Genomic DNA, 20669 nt, shown 5'->3' on the forward strand with positions numbered 1-20669 from the left:
ATCTTTCTAGTTACAAATAGAAATAATAGATGAATTCAGCTTACTTTTTACATCCTGCTGGATATAACTGCATTTGCTCCAGTAGCAAATTGTTTGAAATATTTAATATTCCATACTCAGTAGCGTTGTGATATTTTACATTAGAACTGTAATGTACATCACAAATACAATATACATGCACAGTCCACATACAAGCCAGAAATGCCACACTTAATACCAGGAATTCAAACTTAGAAACTGGGAAGTTCTTCAGCATATGCTTAACATATTCTGCAGTGAAGGGGACTACTGTGTCAACCTAAGTGACAGCTTAACTATCTTAATGACTCCAGGCCTCATTATTTTTTATATCAGAGAGTTCTTTTTATTCTTATTATAGAAACTGACTTATGCAATAATTGTGATATCTCAATTAAGGAGCAGCTAAGCGCTTTACTGTTGGGAGTCACTGTTGCTCAAGTATGCAAAACGTAGGTGGACAGGGCTTTCTGTGAGCAGTTAATCTCCATCAACCCTTACTGAGCAGGTATAGAGTCTACAAAGGCCAGAGACAATAAGAAATAGGAGTCTCCCTCAGATTCATTTTTCAAAAAGCAATCACAGGGAATTTAGCAATCATTATTTGCAGTGACAATAGCCATGCTATGTGTATAGTAGAGTCATGAACCAAACTTGCTACTTCACTGAATTTCCAACTCCTTTCCTTTGACATTATCACAAACACAATGTCATACCGCCTTACTTCTGTCAGCAGTGCAAGAGGGCAAAGTAGTGGGAAAACTTTTTTCCTCATTTACCAGACACCTAAATCTCCTCTTTGCAGCCCTGTTGATACCTTGTTTGGAGCTACAAAGATCATACAACACAAGTAGTGTATTTCCTACAATTACTTATCTTTGTCCTACTAGCTGTATGATCCATTCTCCTTCCACGTCTGAAGTGCAGGCTGAACTCACCCTTCCCATGAACTGACTGCATCTGACTTTTTTACATCTGACACTGTGCTGTAATCTGCTTCTTCTTCCTTTTCATCTTCTCAGATAACCCCAGTCATGAACCTGTACATTTAAATAAGCATCCACCAATATCTGCAGTCTAAATATCATAAAAGCAAAATGCTTCATTTAAGTGTTAAATTATCTCAGTAATAAGACATACACCAGATCAATTATCAGATGATCTAATACACACAGCTGACTAGAGTTTCCTCAAGAAAATCAATTTTTTTCTTATAGTGCTTGCCAACTGGCTTCATTATGAATTAGAAATACAAAATCTTTGAAAAGGGCCCTGAGCTGTATGGGAAAGCAAAACAAATATAGTTCAAGATGGTATCAACTGAAAAAGTTATTAACACAAGAACAGGTCTCCCTCTGTGATCCAGAACAGACTCTTGGAACCCCTTCCTCAAATACACTGGATAAAACATAAGACAACTTACACCACGAACAGGTAAACCAGGGATCCATTCACAGAAGACGCTGCCTGTTTTCTGCACAATATGCTTCATTTTGTCAGGATGATTGACGACAAAAACATTCACCAAGCAAGAACTGAAGACAAGCTGGCAATGCAGCTTCAACCAACAGTGTGTAGGTTTGAGGGTGGCTGGCTTTTCTTTTCAGTATTGGAAAGAAGACATTTCCTCTAATGAGTTTTCCTTGGCTGTTAAATATTTATTACAGGTACTTAAGCTGAGCTTTTATTACTTTATGTTCCATTTCCTTCCAAAAGGATAACACCAATGCTCATGTAATGCTGCCCTATAGTCCCATAAAATTGATGGCAGCTCCAAACTTTTTGTGGGCATAATCCTACCAGCATGCCAGCCCCATGACAGCATATATTAGGGCAAAACTCTAAATAAGCTTCACTGGGAAGTGTGTCACCCCTACCACGTGCAGCATGAATTTACATAAAACAGTTAAAAACATGAAGGGCTTTTTATCCTGCCATTTTCTCCTGTCTCTCTATCCTAACCCACACATCCATACCTCCCTGTATGGCAGAGAACTGGCCAGGTGACCCTTTAAGATTTGAGACTGGGTAGCAAGTCTTAGGCACTACATTCACTTTATACAACGTTTATTCCCACAGAAGTTTAAAGTTTCGTATAGATCTGGGGTCACTACTGTGGTGAACTGCATGGAAATTAATCCCTCTACCTGCAAAGAGAGTTGACAACAGGATTACAACAGTGCGCAGGTCAAGTGCTGGCCCTTTCCTACGGGATGGACTTTGGTATTGCCACCCCTTCGCTTTTGGGAGTGAGCCAGCTTTCTTCTGAGAGGGAAGAAACATCTTGGGATACCTTCCAAGCTTTGATCAGAAACTTATCAGGGAACAAAAGTCACCAGCACTGGTCAGGAAGCTGAGAAATCAAGATGTGGGGCATGGAGCAGGAGTAAAGATGCCAAATATAGCCATTTTAATTTTAAAAAAAAAACAAAACAAAACCACCTGTAAATTGCTCCTATTGCTACGTTCCAGGGACAGAATTGCCTGTCTCCAGTACCAGAAGGCTGGAGGAACAGGTTACGCCTCCACAACAATTACAGAGATCTGACCAAATCTGCAAGGAAAGCTACAATGGCTCCTACTCCCTACATCCCCAGGTCACTGCACTCGACTCGCTGGAAAACTGGGTACTCCTGATCTTATCAGGAAGATTTTCATTTTTGCAAAGGGGAAGATCTGAACTTGCATCTAAGGGAGTGAGGCAAAAGACTCCAACTTTAACCCATCTCAAGCCTGTCATTAATGCTGCCAGAAAGGGCATTGCAAGTTGACTTACATTGCACTGCCATTGCTAAGGGCTACTGCTTGTTAAGCAGCAGTGGTTTTCCCAAGCTACTGGCCCTCCTTGCCCCTGTTAAAGGTGACCACGGATGAAATACCTGGCTCCAGCAGCACTTGGCAACCCCCTGCCTGTCATCACAGGGCACTTCTGCCTTCACAGGTTGCAACAGTCCAACCACAAGCCAGTCATGTTAAGGGGGCATGGGAGAGATCTGAGGCAAGGAAGGATATGGAAGATTTTGATTTATTTAATAAAAAGCTTTCATCCTCTCCATTTACAGCCCCCTTTTCTTCCCTCGTCCCATGACACAAGCAGTTTGGAAGTACTGTTAACCATGGGCACCTAGAGACTACGCCTTGAAGAAGCTGCGCATCTGACCTCCCCAGACTCCTGTACCAGTACAGGTATCAACCAAGTCTCCCTCTCCAGTCCCTTTCTGCAACATAACAATTGCCATCACTGGGATGTTTATCTCCAAAGAAGTCATCATCTAAGTGCCAAACTCACTTATTCTCAGTGGAAGATTCTCATTTCACATTCCCCCGACGTATGTATATATTTATTCCCCCAACACCAACAGAGATGCACTTGCATATAGATATCAGTAATGGGACTCAGCTCTTCTCTGTATATTAAAGCCTCTTTCTTGAGTGGGATTAACCTTGGCAGGTGTCTGACAGGAGAGACTGTGTGGGAGGAAAATGGTTTTATCTAAAACTTGAAAGAAAGCAAAATAATCTTTGAGAGAATAAACTGTGTTTCAACTCTTGCTCTTCAGTGGAAGACTATTTACTAACAGAAAATACCCCAAACCAGCAAAAATACAAAAGTATTGCTCTGAAACGTAACTTAACGACCACGCATTTTTTCTTTCCTTTACTTATTTGTCCACTTTTCAAAACATTTTTATTAATAAAACAGCTGAGTCTCTCCACAGAAGGCCAGAATCTAAGTCAGTTTTGAAAATCAAAATGAAGCAAATCCCATGGTTTTCTTTTAGGTACGTTGGAGCAGGAAAGGCCTCCGCTTCCCATCCTGCCTCTAATGTACTTCCAGAGACAGGAAACCCAACAAACAAAACAGTATGAAGTATCTCTGTATTTCTGATTTACTTTGCCAGAGCACTCACGTTGATACCATATACCACTGTTCCTCATAATTAAAACCGAAGTTTGCTCTTAGAGAAGCTGTATTTCCCCTTGCTTGCAGGGAAGTCTCCCTTGGAAAAGGTCACCTTGCTCTAAAGTTGCACTCAGGAGGCAGCATGCTTTAATGTCAATGTGGACACCTTGTTTCCAGTCTCTCCAATCTACCCCTGTGCTTCTCCACGTCCTCCTAAGCTCATGGGCTGGCTCCATGACCAAATCACTCAACGTTTTTTCTGACTCTGGGCTCTTGTTCCAGCCTGTCCCACTTATTCTCTCCACACCTTCATGATGATGTCCGGTCCCACCCTACTCTGCCCCTCATTGGCTTTATGTTGGTCCGTCAGGGCCCTTGCCCCTGCTGTCACCCCGCAGTTTCCTCCTCCCAGCTGCGTGCACCCAGGGATCATGGCAAGCACTGCCTCCCTGCCTGCAGCTCCAGGGCAAAGTGAAGTTTCCCAAGGCAAACAAGCCTAATAGCTGACCTTTTGGTCTGAGAAATTTCAGCTAAAGCAATTAACAGATAAAGGCAAACAAAAATGCAATTTTGCATGGAGGATGCTAGATATCTTGCTGCTATGTCTTATCTCATTAAAAATTCCAGCTTTAAGATGTAAAAATGTTTCTCCCACCCCCACCCCCACAATCTATTTGGCACCAAAGGTACATACTGTAAAATAACAAAATACAAGTGCCCCTGGAAATCATGGAAATTTGCAACTGACGCAAAAGAGTTGTTTCTCAGCAAACCTCTCCTGGAAGGTTCTCTATAACTCAGAGAATGTAATTTAAATAACTAAACAGTCTCCATTTGAAGCAGTTCAGTTCACTGTGGCATTTACCATCCTGACAGTGAGGATCCCTGGGAGGACTGTAGTGACAGCAAAAGCCACGGTGCTTCATGCACCTGCACTTTTTTCTTGAATAGTTCAATAGCACAACACACTATATGACACTATTACATATGCCTTCACCTGCTGCCAGCACTGCTGCAGGCTTCAGCCACACTAATGTATTAAATAATGTCAAATCCATTGTATCTGAGGTTGTTCTTCAGAACAAAGATTCAGTTCTTGCTGGATCTCTAGGAAGGCATCTTAATAATGCTCCATTCCCACCCCCTTGACAGTGATGATGTTTATCACAGAACCACTGTATAAGTTTAGCATATCTCCAAATTATTTTAGTAAAAACACTGAGTGAATTTTACAGAACAAAGCTTTTTCGAGCATGTTAAAAGACATGCAAAGCATGAAAATTATGCAGTAACCTGTTTGCATAGTGCTCTGCTATCTATCTCCCCAGACTCTTGAAAAACTGACATGGCTCCTCAAGGGATTTACTTGATTAAAGAACATTAATTAATTGAGTGAACATCTGTGCTGTTTTTCAACTAATAATTAAAATTAGCTAGGAATTGTAATCTCCTTAAAAGTGAAACGTATACAGAATAACTGCAGCCCACTTTCTCACAACATTTGGGTAGGGCTAAGCAACTACAGCATTTACCATAATGGTTCCCAAGAGATTTGTAAGGCCCTGTGGTGGAAGTTTGCTTCCTGGCTAGCCTGACAACAGTAACATTTTAGTCTTGGCTTCATGCATTAACGTATTAACCATGACAGTGCTGACATTTGTTGCTAAGTTAAATTGAATGTAAATGGTCTAGAAAGCTGCCATTAAATTTAGAAATTATTTTTGGAGTTGAAATTAAGTACTGTCAACATAACTCATGTTTCCACTTATACGCAAATATGACAGGAATTTTAATGACTTCTCCAAACTCCATGTATAAAAGAAAGAAGGGAAAAAAGAGTAATGATTTTAATTGCTCTCAAACTGTATTACAAAAAGCAACCGACATACATGGTATCTATCATAAGAGCTCAAGGACTACCCAACAGGACAGAGTAAGTAGGAGGTCTAGATGAGAAAATATCATGTTACATGTGGAAATGAAATGTTGCTTCCACCCCTCTTCCATCCCCCAGTGTAACCCATGAGGTCAGGATACACCCAGGATCATCCTTTTCCTCACATGGGAGATATTCTTAGTTATTTAAACACAGGACTTTACTCCCTGAGATCAGAGGGAGCCAAGGAGAGCTGAGCCATTGGTATGCAGCACCAGGAAGAAGTGGAGATTAACAGCAAAAACGAGATTTTATTGCAAGTGACAGAAGCCAACTAAGACTCTAGAGACCACAAATATCAGATGACTGCAAAACAGAACATCTCCAAACTAGAAGGTATATTCATTTAAGCTGTTCCTGATAGCGCTGCAGACACCTAGTCTAGAGGTAGCCAATGCAAGAGCCAGTCTGGAATTAGCACATGAGTGCTCAGCCATGTAATACGAGGCTCCAGTGAGAGTTGACAGATTCATACACATATCACAGATATTTGTAAAATTTTCAGAGGCTCACAGAAATATTTATTTCCAGTAGAGTCACCTGCACAATGACTGTACTCAGTCACTAGTTTGCAACGTACTCGCTTAGTCGCATGCTTTTTCTGAAATGGCTTTGGACAAGATTGGGTGGTTCAGGGAAATGAAAGACACCTCTCTCAGGACATTTGCTTAGTACTCACTAATTGTAGATGGTTTCTCAGTGGTTTACTTTCTGATCCCTGCTTGGTAAACAAAACGAGGGAAGCCTGATAATTTCCTATTCAAGGCAGGTTGAATGGGTCTCTTCCTCATAGCCCCTCACCTGTACCTGGTACCAGCTTTAGAGAAGGGGGCCAGGAAGAGGTACATTACAGCACTAGAAGACCAGCAGCAGCCCCAGGGAACCTGCAAGCATTCACATCTCAGCATCTCAGGATGAAGTGATGGGGCAGTTAGCACCTGGAACCTGTGTGGTTCACTCACATGGCTCCCAGCCGCAGGAGCTACCAACCATATGCATCCCAGCTGGACCTGGGCCCAGAATCATTTCAAATTTCTGCAGAAGTAGGAAAATTAAGCTGGGAATTCAGACCTTGCTTGTTCTGGTGTCACAACAACAATTATGATCTTATTTAACCTATTTTTCTTTTCTTCCTACTCAATTTTTCCATTTTCATAGGTATTTCAATACCATATAATATATGGCAATAAAATTCTGTCTGGAACAAAATTGTTCCCCCCTCTTTTTTGCTCACAGTGCAGAGAGTTTAAATCCTACTGAAGGATTAAAAAATAATCTATTTGCTGTCATTATATCATTCCTCAGGCTTATCTACTTTCTTTGGGCAGTAAATACACTTTTTGTGCTACCTGGCCCCACTCCAGCCCACTATTATACTGGTGTAAAAACTCTGAAGAAAAGAAAAAAGAATTTGCTAGTGCCAGCTCGTAGCCTTCTGCAAAAGGGGCCTTTCCCTCCTCTCTGAGGGGTTTATGATTCTGAAAACTGAGAACACCATTTGCAGACCATGAGCAAGAGCCTCTAAAAGAAATACTGAAGTTTGACAGCATACACTCTTTTAGCATCTGGTGTGTACACTACTCCCTGAGAAAAAGTTGCAGCGTGACTGCAGAAAAAATGCCACCATTCACACCACGAGGTATTCTGGGCTGGATGACCTATGGACTAGCAGGATGCATGGAGGACGATTATGAGATGCACCCTGGATGGCCCCTCCCCACAGTACAGCAACAAGAGTGCACTGAGATGTCCTGGAGATTATGGCATCACTGAGTCTTACTAGAGAGAGTATACATCTCAGAGAATGTAAGAGTATTTGTAGCAGTGAAATAAAAATACAAGATGAGGCTGTTTGGGAGGTGTGTGCATACAGCAGTCACCAAGCTTGAAACTAGCATGGGAGCAGAAAACGTAGCCATAACTACATATTCGATCATCACCCCAATCTCATAAAAAATAGCGTGTGTCACAAAGAAAATGGTAGGTACACATAATGATGAAACACTTACCCTGGAATCCTTTTCCAAGTGAAGCTTGTGTTGAAGACTACGTCTTCTCCTGGCCTTGGCAATGCCATTGTGATAAAAGAAGTATCCAGTATCTAAAAAAGGGAGCTGGGGAAGAGAGAGAAAGAAAAAAACATCATGGAGCTACTGGCTGCTAATAAGGATGACATGGAAAATTTTCACCTGTGAAGTGACTCAGGAATCCACAACACAACTTGTTAAGAGCTACGCCAAAGGGCCCAAATCACTCTTGAGAATGTCACTTCTAAGTTACTTTTGAAAAGTGTGCCCAGCAGCATTAAAGTTATTTGCTACGGGTTTACAATGCATAACATCACTTGTATACACTTGGTACTATTTTCACCTTATGTTTAAGGTGAACAGTGCCAATATTTCTGAAGGGCTTCCCAAACCACATCAGGACTATTTCCTACTTCCTGAAAAAGCCATAATAAAAGAACAAAATGAACTGCAAATTATCTGAAACTACCACAAACCATCCCATCCTTCAGCAATAAGGTGTTAACACAAGTGCTTTTCTGAGCCATTATAACGCACCTGAGCTGATGCAATAAGCAGTAAGGCAGAAAGCAGAGTGATTTCCACGCTCCAAAAAATATATTTGGCATTTCTTCTGAACACCAGCAAATGGAACATACGAAGAATATTAAGAAAACAGTCAGCTCACAGTGTCCAGGTGGGAACAGTCTTGTACAGCTTTACTAAGACATTTAGGCAGCAAGAGAACACCTCCTGAAGGCTTTCCAGCCCCACCCAAGGCAGGTGCGGAAACATGTGTCTGTTATTAAATGCATCTCTCTCTGCAGGATTGCCAAAGAGTGACTAGAAGGCTAGTAGACATTTAGCTTTGAGAAGGCTAGAAGACATGGTGTTAGGAGAACAGCATCCCATGTCCAGCAGTCAATTAGCAAGTTCCATTTGCATCTCAAATTCTACAGCTTTTTCCCCATTCCAACTTAACAGGGAGATTCTGGTTGAAAGTTTAAAGCCAAGCAAGTAACTGCATATTTTTAAACTAAGCTTCTCTTTGTAAAAGTTGAAAAAAAATGGGCTGTTGTTGGGAAGTTATACGTTAATGCTGTGAACATTTCAACTTAAGGTTAGACTACCCTGCATGTAAAGTAACTACTTAAAAGAGATATTCCAGAACAGCCGTGACAGTGCCATTCCTCTCCTTTTTATTATCCATACTACATGATAACGTAAACCTCTTAGCAGGAGCTCAAAGTTCTTTACTGAAAAACTGACACAGACATCTAGACAGAATATTCATTGTGAAAACCTGGGCTGAATAAGGGTAGCAGCATCTTGCTGCCGTAAAACAGATTCTTTTCCTGTATACAGGTATATACAGTTCACAAATATAATTTTTCTTCTATGAAATTATCTCCTGTTTCATTAAATCTATCACTATATCTGGTGGAGTTCTACAAATATATTTTGGCATACATGTGGAACAGTGTGGAAATGGAAGATTCACAGTGAACTCTGAAAGTTTCAAATTTGGTCACATTCCAAAAACGAGTATGTAGAAAAAAAAATAAAACCTCATAAAGTCCTTTTTTATGTAATTGAAACATTTAATATCAATGAAATCAAGGCATTTCATTTTCATTTTTTAAATTCCATTGTGTATGATATATAATGAATAAATGCAAAGTAACTTAAAAAAAAAGCATTCTGTTCTGATAAAGAGACCTCTTCTTAAGTGTATATAAAAGGTTACGGAGATTTCATCAAAATCATTATGGTTCCTTGGAGCTGATTTGCAGGGCTGACTGGAGAGCTTTTATGGTCAAATAATCAGAATGTTTTGCATCAGCTCCATACCCATGTGAAGAATACAACAGCTCAGGCAGAAGGAGAAATAAGGCTATGAAAGCTCATGACAGTGGCCACAGGAGTCTTCTATGCTTCATATTCATCCTCAGAGCTGCAGCTCTTGAGGCTCAAATTCTGTCTGGGTTTAGGTCATTTTCTAAACAGCAGATTTATGCTTAAAAAAAGCCTATACCTGACATCTTTACCAACTAGGTAATCGGGTATTTCCACAATCCAGAGTTTGGCAATAGATCTGACTGTCCAAGAAACAGCCCTTCCCCCATGTCAGATACATTACTCTATGCCTCAAAAATATGCAGGGAAAAAAAAAAAATCTAAATAGTCATATCAGTTACAGCTTGAAATCCATCTCGCCATGTTAACCATTACCATCCATCGCAAGCTGTGGTCCAATTACCCCTCTAATTCTCTCAGTGAAATCAGGCTGTTTTCCTTCTTTTTATGTCAGTATCAAGCATTCAAATCCATTCCAGTCAAATATTTATCTTGATGTTCTTCCATTAAGGAAGATTCTCAGCAATTTTGAAGTTATCTGGAAATATGTAACATGTATTCACTGTTCATTTTCTGTGTAGGGTTAGTTTCTAGTGCCACTTAGAATGAAGCAATATATTATATAGTGAACTTTTAAAGCCTGACCATAAGCAAAAGCCATTACAGTTAGTACAACAATGATCAGATTTATGGACAAAATAATTAATAAGTTTGACTGAGACTATTCCACTCCTTCCACAGATATCCCAGTAATCTTTGAGGAGCTCGGATATTTTACAGTTCGTATGGTTTCCACACTTGTTCAATGAAACTCGGCAGGGGGACAGAGAGGAAGGCAGCTAAGTGAGGCAATACATCAAATATGACATCGTCAAACATCATGGATTGTGAATAATTAATAGCAGAAACCAAGCAATTTACAGGAAGATTCTAAACTCTTCAGTAAATCCTTAAAATTAATGAATGCACAGACAGGAGAAGTCAGACGCCAGCAAAGGGCCTAAAATGTTGCACGCTTTGATGAGGATTTTGCATTGAGATCTATGAATACCACAAGCAACCACTGAAGTGCTCTGGTTTTGATGAACTCCTGCTACTGAGTCAGTAACTCCTCTGCAGCAACCAAACGGCAGGACACAGGTAGCTCCCAGCAGGGTTTACATTCCTGCTATTAGCTTCTCCAGGAGGTCTACTGATTTGGAGCTAGAGAAAAACAGCAAATAGCAAAATGAACAGTGCATGTAATGAAGTGAAATGAAAACAGAAGGGCTCTTGTACTGCTCTGTAATATTCTCGTTGTAAAGCTGGAATCGTATTTGAGTAAAATTCCTATTTCAGCAGCAGCAGGCTCTGCATGTAACACGGAGAAATAATTCCCTCAACCTGGTGGCTCAGGTTCTTCCTGCAAGATCGAAGCAAAGCTTCCTGCAAGATCGAGAAAAATTAGCAATTATGTAACAAAACTAATTACTGAAAAGCACTTGAATATTCAAGTGAGGAGGATTATTTAGAGTTAGGAAAGGGTCTACTATTGCCTTGATGTATAAATATGGTCCAATACAAAGTAGGACTCTGAGAATCTCAGGAATTACAGGCACTTTGTTACTTGCAATATTTTTATAAAATTACTGGGGAAAAATACATACAAGCAAAACCAGAATCACAAATACAACACAGCAAGTAGAGCAACACCTTATATATCCACCTGCCTCCTCCTTTTCTTCAGATTTGCAACCTCCTTGTGGTTATTAACAATACTAAAGGTGAAATCCTGTTTAACTTCCTTCCTGAAAAGGATGTGGACCAGAAAATAACTTTTAAAAATTCAGTGTCCAGCTGAATGGAGGAAAGGAAATGGAAGAAGCTTCTCTAGAAATCAAAATAGCTAGGATGTATCGTTCGGTATGGAAGGAAGCAGGAAACGCTTTATATCATGCACACTTTTAGCACCAGTACCTCTGAGCTATCTTGGCTGTTCTCAGACTACTGCTCCACCACAGAAGTGCAGGTATAATCATTATTGAAATAAGTGAGTTAAATTCAAGGTTCCCAGCCTTTCTGCACTCTCCTCCTCACAGCTGACAATCTTTCCCCAGAAAGAAAAGAGAGCAAGAAATTTACTCTGTTCTGCCCTGGATGCCACTCCCAGGAAGAAGGGCTGTAAGCAGGCAGCTGTAATTCTCCCCTGCCATGCATTGCTTCTGTGTGGTCACTCCCCAGTATTGAAAGGGAGAAAGAGGAAAAAAAGACAGTCCACTGCTGAGCCCTCAACTACTGATCTGCTCCAAGAAGGAAAAATCAGGTATAAGGTAGCCTGTTCCTCACAGGCACCTGATCTAGGATAGGGCAGTACACATGGCTCCCTCAGAGCTGATGGGTCCCATCCCATTTTGTCTACTTGACAGAGAAAATCAAACCGTCCTTTTTTGGTCTTGCCTTGGACAATATCCATGGTGGCACCAGATGTAGTTTTGCCTGTCTGAAAGCAAAGGTGTCCTGGTTTTGGCTAGGATAGAGTTAATTTTCTTTCTAGTAGCTGGTATAGTGCTGTGTCTTGGATTCAGTATGAGAAGGATGTTGATAACACACCGATGTTTTCAGCTGTTGCTAAGTAGTGTTTAGACTAAGTCAAAGACTTTTCAGCTTCTCGTTCCCAGCCAGCAAGAAGGCTGGAGAGGCATGAGAAGCTGGAAGGGGACACAGCCAGAGCAGCTGACCCAAACTGGCCAAAGGGGTATTCCATATCATATGACATCATGTCCAGTACATAAACTGGGGGGAGTTGGCCGGGGGGGATCGCTGCTCAGGAACTAACTGGGCATCTGTTGGCAAGTGGTGAGCAATTGCATTGTGCATCCCTTGTTTTGTATATTCCAATCCTTTTGTTATTATTGTCATTTTATTATTGTTGTTATTATCATTATTAGTTTCTTCCTTTCTGTTCTTATCTCAACCCATGAGTTTTACCTTTTTTCCTTCTGATTCTCTCCCCCATCCCACTGGGTGGGGGGGAGCGAATGAGTCATTGCATGGTGCTTAGTTGCTGGCTGGGGTTAAACCATGACAAAAGGACATCAGTATCAGGTGCAAAATGGTGCAGGGTTTAAAGAAAAGAAGCCACAGAAAGCCTACATTCAGACAGTGTTCCTCATTCTAAAACAGCAGCACTGGGGCCACCTTGGGCAGAGCTAACATTGAAAACAACCGTAAAAGCATCAGCATCGTGACGAGAAAAGCCTATCTGTAGCAAAGGTATTACAAAGCAGCAAAAAATGCTAAAACATAAATTTTTGAACAGTTGAATAAAGCTGCCAGTGGCATCAGTACTTTACCTGCCTCTTAGTGAGAGGTCCAGCATTCACAGCCTGTCACTAGTTTTAAGAGGTGACAAATGCAACACAAAAATAAAGAGGAACCTTGGTTCCCAGGCTTAGGTTTTACTGACTCATCTTCAACATTAAATTTTACTGAGTCGCTTCAGGGGTCTATCTACATACATCTCACAAGCAAATTATGGTGTCCATAGAAAGCTTAAGAACAGATTGGATTGCCCCATCCTATTTTAACAGGACTGATCTCTGCCCAGTCTTCCCATGCCACCTTTCATGCTGTATCATGTAATGCAGCATCCCTACAGTACACTGCTAGCTTTTGTGCATAATTTCCATTGATTTCTCCCCAATACTGTAATATTCTAAAACCAACTTACTTGAATCTATTGTTAACGTTTTTTTCACGAGTTACAGTTGAGACAACAGTCCATAACAACTTTCTTTTGAGCAAAATCATTTAAAAATACAAGCAAAAGATGATTTATAAAAAGTTATGCCAGGGTCGTCGTCTTTGATTGTCACAAAAATCAGCATAAATGGATCCATCAGTGAACGAGATTCACAGAAAGCCCTCATCCAGCCAGGCTGACAAAGACCCTCCTCAGGGCTCCTTGTTAGTATGAATACATGGCCAGCCATGCGACGGTGCAAACACTGGTGCTAAAGAAACCCTTTGTCTGCTCCAAGGAAAAAAACAATACCCATCCCCCAAATTAAGAAAAGGATTTTATTTTTTTTTAAAGTATAACACAAAACACCTCTCCCCCACAGAGCCCAAGCACAGCTCCTGATTTTAAAAGGGGCCATAAATCTGCACAGGTGAGCTCTTTCATCCCATTACTGCTCAGTAATTACACCAACGGAAAATATGACCTAAAGCTGGCACAAGCAAATGTATTTGGAGCCTTCATGGGCCCCACAGGCCTCACTCCTTCAGTTGCCATTATAGCTGAAGCACAACAAAGTGCCTCCCAGCAGAAATTAGAAACCTTTTAGAAACCTTTTCATCCCAGTTTCACCAAATGCACTGAGGATGCTTATAAATATTCAATATGAATTTTTAAACTCTCTTTCTCTCATTTTCCCTCACCCCAATTAGCATTAGAAATCATTTTACTTTTAAATACAGAGATGGGAGCCAAGTCTGCAGTCAAAGGCACTCACTCACTATAGCGACAAGGGCCATGTAAGAGTAGAGCCAGCTAGAAACACAGGCAGCCCCAAGCATTGAAATAACACAGAACAAAGCACAAACAAGAAAGGATTAATTCAAACGTTGGTGGAGAAATGTGAAATAGCACAGAGAACTAAAGCTGTGCCAGAGCTTACCCAACATGAAATCCAGTCCACTGTGTCCCCACAGCCCCAAGCAAGGATTTCACGCTTTCTCATTAGCGTGCTACAATTACTCTGAAGACTCAGCGTAAGGATCCACACAAGCTCCAAACAGCCCTGAAGACTGGCACAGCCAGGTCCAGGTCTCAGTGTTATGAGTCAGTCTTCCTGGCTTGTTTCTCATTGCACCTGTGTCTTATTTAGCTGCCTCCACCAAAGCCTAATCTGCTTATCTTGGCAAATCTGGCAGGTGGAGGTGTTAGCCATAGCTTTAACACTCCCAAAATATAAATCTCATATTAAAACATCATCAGAACATGATTATTGTGAAATCAACTGATTAACACACAGTATATTTCTCCTACAAAATAATTCAGAAATGCCTGACTTAGATACTTACATATGTTTTCAGCTCTGTTTCATATACATATCCCACCACCTCATAAGGGAATCAGCAACAGGTGGTGGTAATAAGAAAGGATTGTGACTACTTGATTGAGAGATCCAGAAGTCAATGGAAATATCGTAATACACATGGTAACAAGGCTATCTGTTATTGTTATGTAGGGTATTGGTTATCCTGTAAGAACATGGCAACCTTTCTTAAAAAGTTCTATTAAGTCTTTCTCAAGCTAGCAGAAGTAGTTTCCAATGTTTTCTGAAAGGTTCCCTCACCTCCACAGTGATGTGTCTTTTCCCCTAGAAACAGTGTAAAGTCAAATGTGATTTCCAAAGACTTTGCAGAATATATACCTTTGGATTTTATTTTATCCAAAAGGATAAAACAAAGCCTTTTGTCTAGTCCCTCCTGCATGCAGCAACCACAAGGTTAAACAGTCTTCCCAGCAGATGGATATGAGGGGTTTAGTAAATAAAGGGAAGTAAATGGAAGAAATGGAACCAGTTGTGGACTGCTGTTACGCTTGCATGTCCAGTCTGTCCATGTGGAATTCATTTGAGCTCCCCATACAATTCATGGAAGAAAAAGGAGGCACTTCCAGAGCATGATTCATCTAATTTGTTTTAGGTGGCCATCTTAAAATGAGCAGAGCTGAGCCCCAGGAGCACCTCTTTCATGCCAAAGACTGTAAGAGGAGCACCGCTGTCCACACTCAGGTAGATCAATTCTGATGTTAAATGTCTAGTTCTCATTTTCTCATCAGTTTTGTTCTTACGTTATCACATATAGTGGTTCCAAGCGCTTACAAAACATTGCTCCATTGGTTTGGTTTCAAGTTTGCAATATTTGGAATTTGATTTGCAACTGAATGAATCATACAGGTTTAATGTTTTACTGTATTTATATCGCTGTTAAGTTTGTCACTGAAGGGCAAGCAGGTAACAGTCATGTAAGTGATCAGTGACAAGACCGTGGACTTGCTGATAGTTTTATCGGTGAATTGGAGAAGCCATTTGAGGCTTTTAAAAGTTATTCTAGTTTATGTGAATGGATCTGTGCATTTTAGAGAGTTTCATCTGTTACTCCCCAGTAATCATAAAACCCATTATCAATTCTACTACATGCACTGCTGAAAGCAGGATACTTTCCAGATCTGAAGAAGAGGATAATGTTCTTGCTTATACACGAGCACTCGCATTGGACTGTCTGGATTTATCCAGATCGTCCTTACCTGGAATAGGTGATTGTTACTGTTTGGCTGACAGCCTGAAGTGAAGGCTTAGCAATCATCATTATCTCCTCTTACATAGATGTGGAGGATCCTGCAAGAAGAGCACCTCAGCCAAGCCCTGAGTAATCCCGGAGCTCAGCACCCAGAAAAGTCACTGTGAACATCTAACAGTCATGTTGTCATTTTTAGCAGCAACAAATGGCTACAGGGAAAATGAGACAGCCCCCTCTAATCATTCAGGTACACAGCTCCATAACAACCATACACAACAGATAAACATACACATCATTCAGAATAATAAAGTAAATACAATTCCATCAGAAGTTGAATCAATTAAATTTTCTTAAAACAGGTATCAGTAGCACAAAATGAATTTTTTCCACAGTTTTGGAGAATTCTACCCATTCTTTTTAAAAAACCAAACCAAACACAACTAAGAAAACCCCCAAAGCCTCCCAAAAACCAGGAGAAGACAAACAGAAATTAGACTCCAGACATTCTTTAGGGGTACTTGCCCCTCGACCTAACTTTCCTAACTTGCTCATGTTAGTAGCGACTTTAAGGAATTGCTTCTCAACTGTGCAGTGTAAATGACATCACAGCCAGAAAGATGGTCAGTACTTGACTCAGTTAATCCACTGTAGTTCATTTAGCCTGTGACAGTCAATGATTTAAGAATACAGGGGAAAAAAGGATGGTACCCCAAAAGTGGTTTTGCTAGTTCTACATTTTATTACTAAAGGTGAACAGAACTTTTGCTGTAAGTGCCTGTCTCCTGCTTGGAACAATGGGGCTCCTCTGGGTATCCTGCCACTCTTTCAACATTCTTCCGTGTTTTCAAAGCATCTCCCAAGATGATAATACTCTGTGAAAGTTTTCACACCTCAAATAATCTTCTTGCCAAGATCATTCTATCCAGGACCATTTAATTTGCTCCTTCCCTCCCTGCTGTAGGACAGACCCACGACTAAAACTCACAGGACATGAGTTTCACTGTATCCTAAATAATATTTGCAGCTTAGCCCTGGCCAATGATCTGAGAGTCTGTTCTTCAGAGATGCTGGGTAACCCCAGTGCCTCCTAATATGAGGAGAACCTCAGGCAGTTACAGCTGTTATATTCTTGTTTCAGTTGCCTTGCATGTAAAATGGCATAGTCTAATAAGTACTTGTTCACTTATTTTATTTATTGATGGGATTCATTTAATTAATGTTTGCATAGCACTATAGACTGTGCTATGAAACTATAACTATGAAATGCCAAGTGCCACTGTAAACACATATTAATGGGTGTATCTACACATATACATATGTATGCAATCAGGTACCTACCGCTTTAGCAACAAATATTTGATAAATTTTTTAATATGTTTAAATAATACATGATGGAAATCTCATCTTCATATCAGTACATCTGCCTTAGGGAAAACTCATATTATAAGAAATAGCTTGATTTAGTTAGAGTCTGCAAATTTAAGTGACCTTGGTATATTTCTAACTGAGCTGGATCAATACTGCCAACAGCAACTAGCGCTGCTAACAAAGGCTGCTTTGCCTCACTCCTGATCTACAACCCATCTCTCCTTTTAAGCACATAACCAAACAGGTTGACTACTATTGTCACACAGGAACCTGGTGTCACATCATCTTTAAAAACACTGAGATAAAAGCCATGAGATAAAGTTTGCTATTTTTAAAACAGCATTAAGATGTAGTGTGCCCCAGCCACAAATTACTGGTCCTTATATTTCAAGGTTGGAGAGGGGGCAAGACATGGCTACTCATTGACATTTCAGCAGAGCACTTCAGCATTATTTTTAAAATCTACGTCCATGTAGCAAAGTGTGTAGGACATAAACATGTGTGCAAGTGTTCAGCTAATGTAGCGCCTAAAAGCAACGTCATGAACTCAAGCTCTAATGAAGTAGTGTTACAAAAGCAGCTCAGACCAAAATTAGTTGGTTACTGACAAGAGCTACTCAAGAAAGCACAGAAAAGGTGAATGGCACTAATGCAAAGATGCTACCAACACTTAAGGAAGATCTGTAGCTCTCTTTCTATTCAAAACCTTTATTCTTTCCTTTTTTCTCCATGTCTGTTTAATGCTAGGCTGCCAAGCAATAGCCAATTGACAGAAAGTGCTTCACAGGGATGTTTCTGTTATTAGACCACACTGAACAAGTCTTCCAGTTCCAAGAGAAGCAGTCAATTCCCAGAAAAAATATGTGCTTTATGGAAGAGAAGCTGATGGGTAACAATTAGAAACATAACTGTGACATTAATGTACAGGGGGGCACACTGTTGCCCCCCCCCATTTTTTTTTTTTAACTTAAGATAGTAGGCTTGAGATGAGCAGGGCAAGAAAGCTTTAAGAAAAACATTTTCAGTGAAGGAAAAGAGATTGGGACACTGCTGTTTTACTTATTTTTGTAAAGTTGCTTGACTGCTAAGAGAAGGTCATGGACTTTAATCCCCACTATTAGGCAAATTCTGCCATTACTTACACCATCATGAATGGGAGAGAGCTCCTCTTGGCTCCAGTACACAACAGCATGAGTGTCACTTCACAACAGAGACTAACTACTCTGAGTGGGTTCAAGAGCTCCATATTAGATGGAAGAAAAAGGATGACCCAAATCTGCCTCAATGTTAGCAATAATGATGAGAAAGGAAAGAAAATAGCACCACCACCTCTTCCCCTTCCTCCCAGGGTCTACCTCATTGACCTTTCAGGCAGCTGTGAAATAAGTCTTTACTGTTTGTTACTACCAAGTAATAAATGGCAGAAGTTTATTGCTGGCAGAAATTGTGGCCAATCCAGTGTGTGCTGATATGTTATCTTGCTTTTATTACATCTGTCAAGCAAGGCAAATGAAGGTTTTTAATTAATCACTCAGCATGTTTCAGCCTTTAGAGCCTGGAATACTGGTTTCCCTACCAAAGTACAATGTATTTAACATGAATAAAATATGTTCAGTTAGAAGGGGAAAAAAGGGATTTTACAGAATGAAATTGAATGCTTTAATCCCCATCAGAAGAAAGAAGAAAAAATTCCACTTGCTGTTCTGTCTGGGTTTTATTCTGAACTATATCTAAGTTGTAGAAGAAATGGAATGGTTTTACAGTTAAGAGAAGAAAAGTACATTTGCCCGTCAAGTTTTGGGGTTTAAACAGTAATGTAAAATCAACAGATGGAAATGGCGTGAAGACCAAACTTCAGATGATGTCCTGATCCACAACCATCATTCCACCAACATTACCAACCAACTTCTCCAAAACTGCAAATGTGTTCCAGTTATGATTTTTGATACTACCTCACGCAAATTCAGAATTGACAGTTCCACTTTACAACTTGTTCAGAGTAACTTCTAAATCACTAAATTCAGTTGAAACACAGTTCTAAAATTAATTGACACAGGTAAGCATAAGGTCCCTGGGGGACAGATGAGAATCCACCAGTCACGGTTATAGCTAATTCACCATATCTTGGCTGCAGCTAAAAACCTTAAACAGAAGCTTCTGCTGCACTCAGTGTTGCACAGCTGGTGGCAAAGACAGTGCTCACCCACTCAGAATCATGCTCCTTCGTTTCACTGGGGTTTCAGAAAGAATGAGTAGGCAGAAAGGAGGATCCTCTGTCATCAGGAGAAGGGAGGCTATATCCCGCCTCTTTTACTACCCATAGAAGAAAGAGATTCACCTGTTTGGCTCTAGTTTGATATATCAGTACCAGTTTCTCTACTTAATAATTAAATACATATTTGCTGGGTTTCAGGTTTTCACATTTTGGTTGTATACTCCAGGAGAAAGCAGCTCTGACATACTACCGTTTTACTCATCAGGTAAGCAAACAATCTAGTTCAGTCATGAGTATCGGGGACACACTTGCCAACTGGTTTGATGTAAACACTGAGGTCGTTCTTTCCATTTGCTTTCTGTGGACAAAGAAGTTAAGAATGTAACATTTACACAAAAGTTTTGTTTGAGAAGGTAGATAATACATGACAAAGAACATTACATCCCAGTTCATTCCTTGAGTGAGCAAACTAGAGCTATCATTACCTAATTTATTTGTTTATAATCCCACTGTATAAATGGTAAGACTGGGCTAGCTCGTAGTTTCCCTTTTTAGGTCCAAGCTCCTGCTACTTGCTGAACACAGCCAATGTTCAGTCAAGTTAGACTGCTGAGCTACTGTCATAAACCAATCACCAAATCGGATTTCATGCTGGCTGATAAACTGTGTGTGGCGGCCATGCAGAATTTCACACAACACAACACTGAATTCAGCTCTCTCTCAGACAGCGCTCTCTGTCCCAAAGCATGGCCCGGGACCACTGAGCAGAAATTAAATCTCCATTTCAGTAGTTATAGGGTTAGCTTTTTCAATGAACTTGAGAGTTAAATGTAGAGCTCGCCTTGATTTACAACAAGAGCAACACACCAGACCGCTTCAGGTTACTTAGAGAAATCCTGTCTTTGACAAATTGTCGAGCAGTTCGGCTTCCTCCCACCAGAGGCCAGTGATGGATGGAAGCTCTGGGCTGCTCACTGCAGTATTTATAACTGCTATGCAGCCAGCACCCTGTAGAGACCTGACCCATTTAATTATTTGAAAAAGTTGAAAGAAAAACTTAAAAAAGAACAGGGT

The 20669-nt window shown here is 40.5% G+C and overlaps 1 protein-coding gene across 1 annotated transcript in view; it reads right to left on the minus strand.

Moving 5' to 3' along the window:
* PCSK2 (proprotein convertase subtilisin/kexin type 2) overlaps positions 1–20669 on the minus strand; it is a 107937-nt gene that overhangs the window by 78793 nt on the left and 8475 nt on the right. The window contains exon 2 of the mRNA XM_010575053.1: positions 7868–7972. Coding sequence (XP_010573355.1) covers positions 7868–7972 — 105 coding nt within the window. The remainder of the gene's footprint in view (positions 1–7867; positions 7973–20669) is intronic.

The sequence above is a fragment of the Haliaeetus leucocephalus genome, unplaced genomic scaffold (assembly GCF_000737465.1).
Source record: "Haliaeetus leucocephalus isolate CR32 unplaced genomic scaffold, Haliaeetus_leucocephalus-4.0 Scaffold450, whole genome shotgun sequence".
Classification (NCBI taxonomy): domain Eukaryota; kingdom Metazoa; phylum Chordata; class Aves; order Accipitriformes; family Accipitridae; genus Haliaeetus; species Haliaeetus leucocephalus.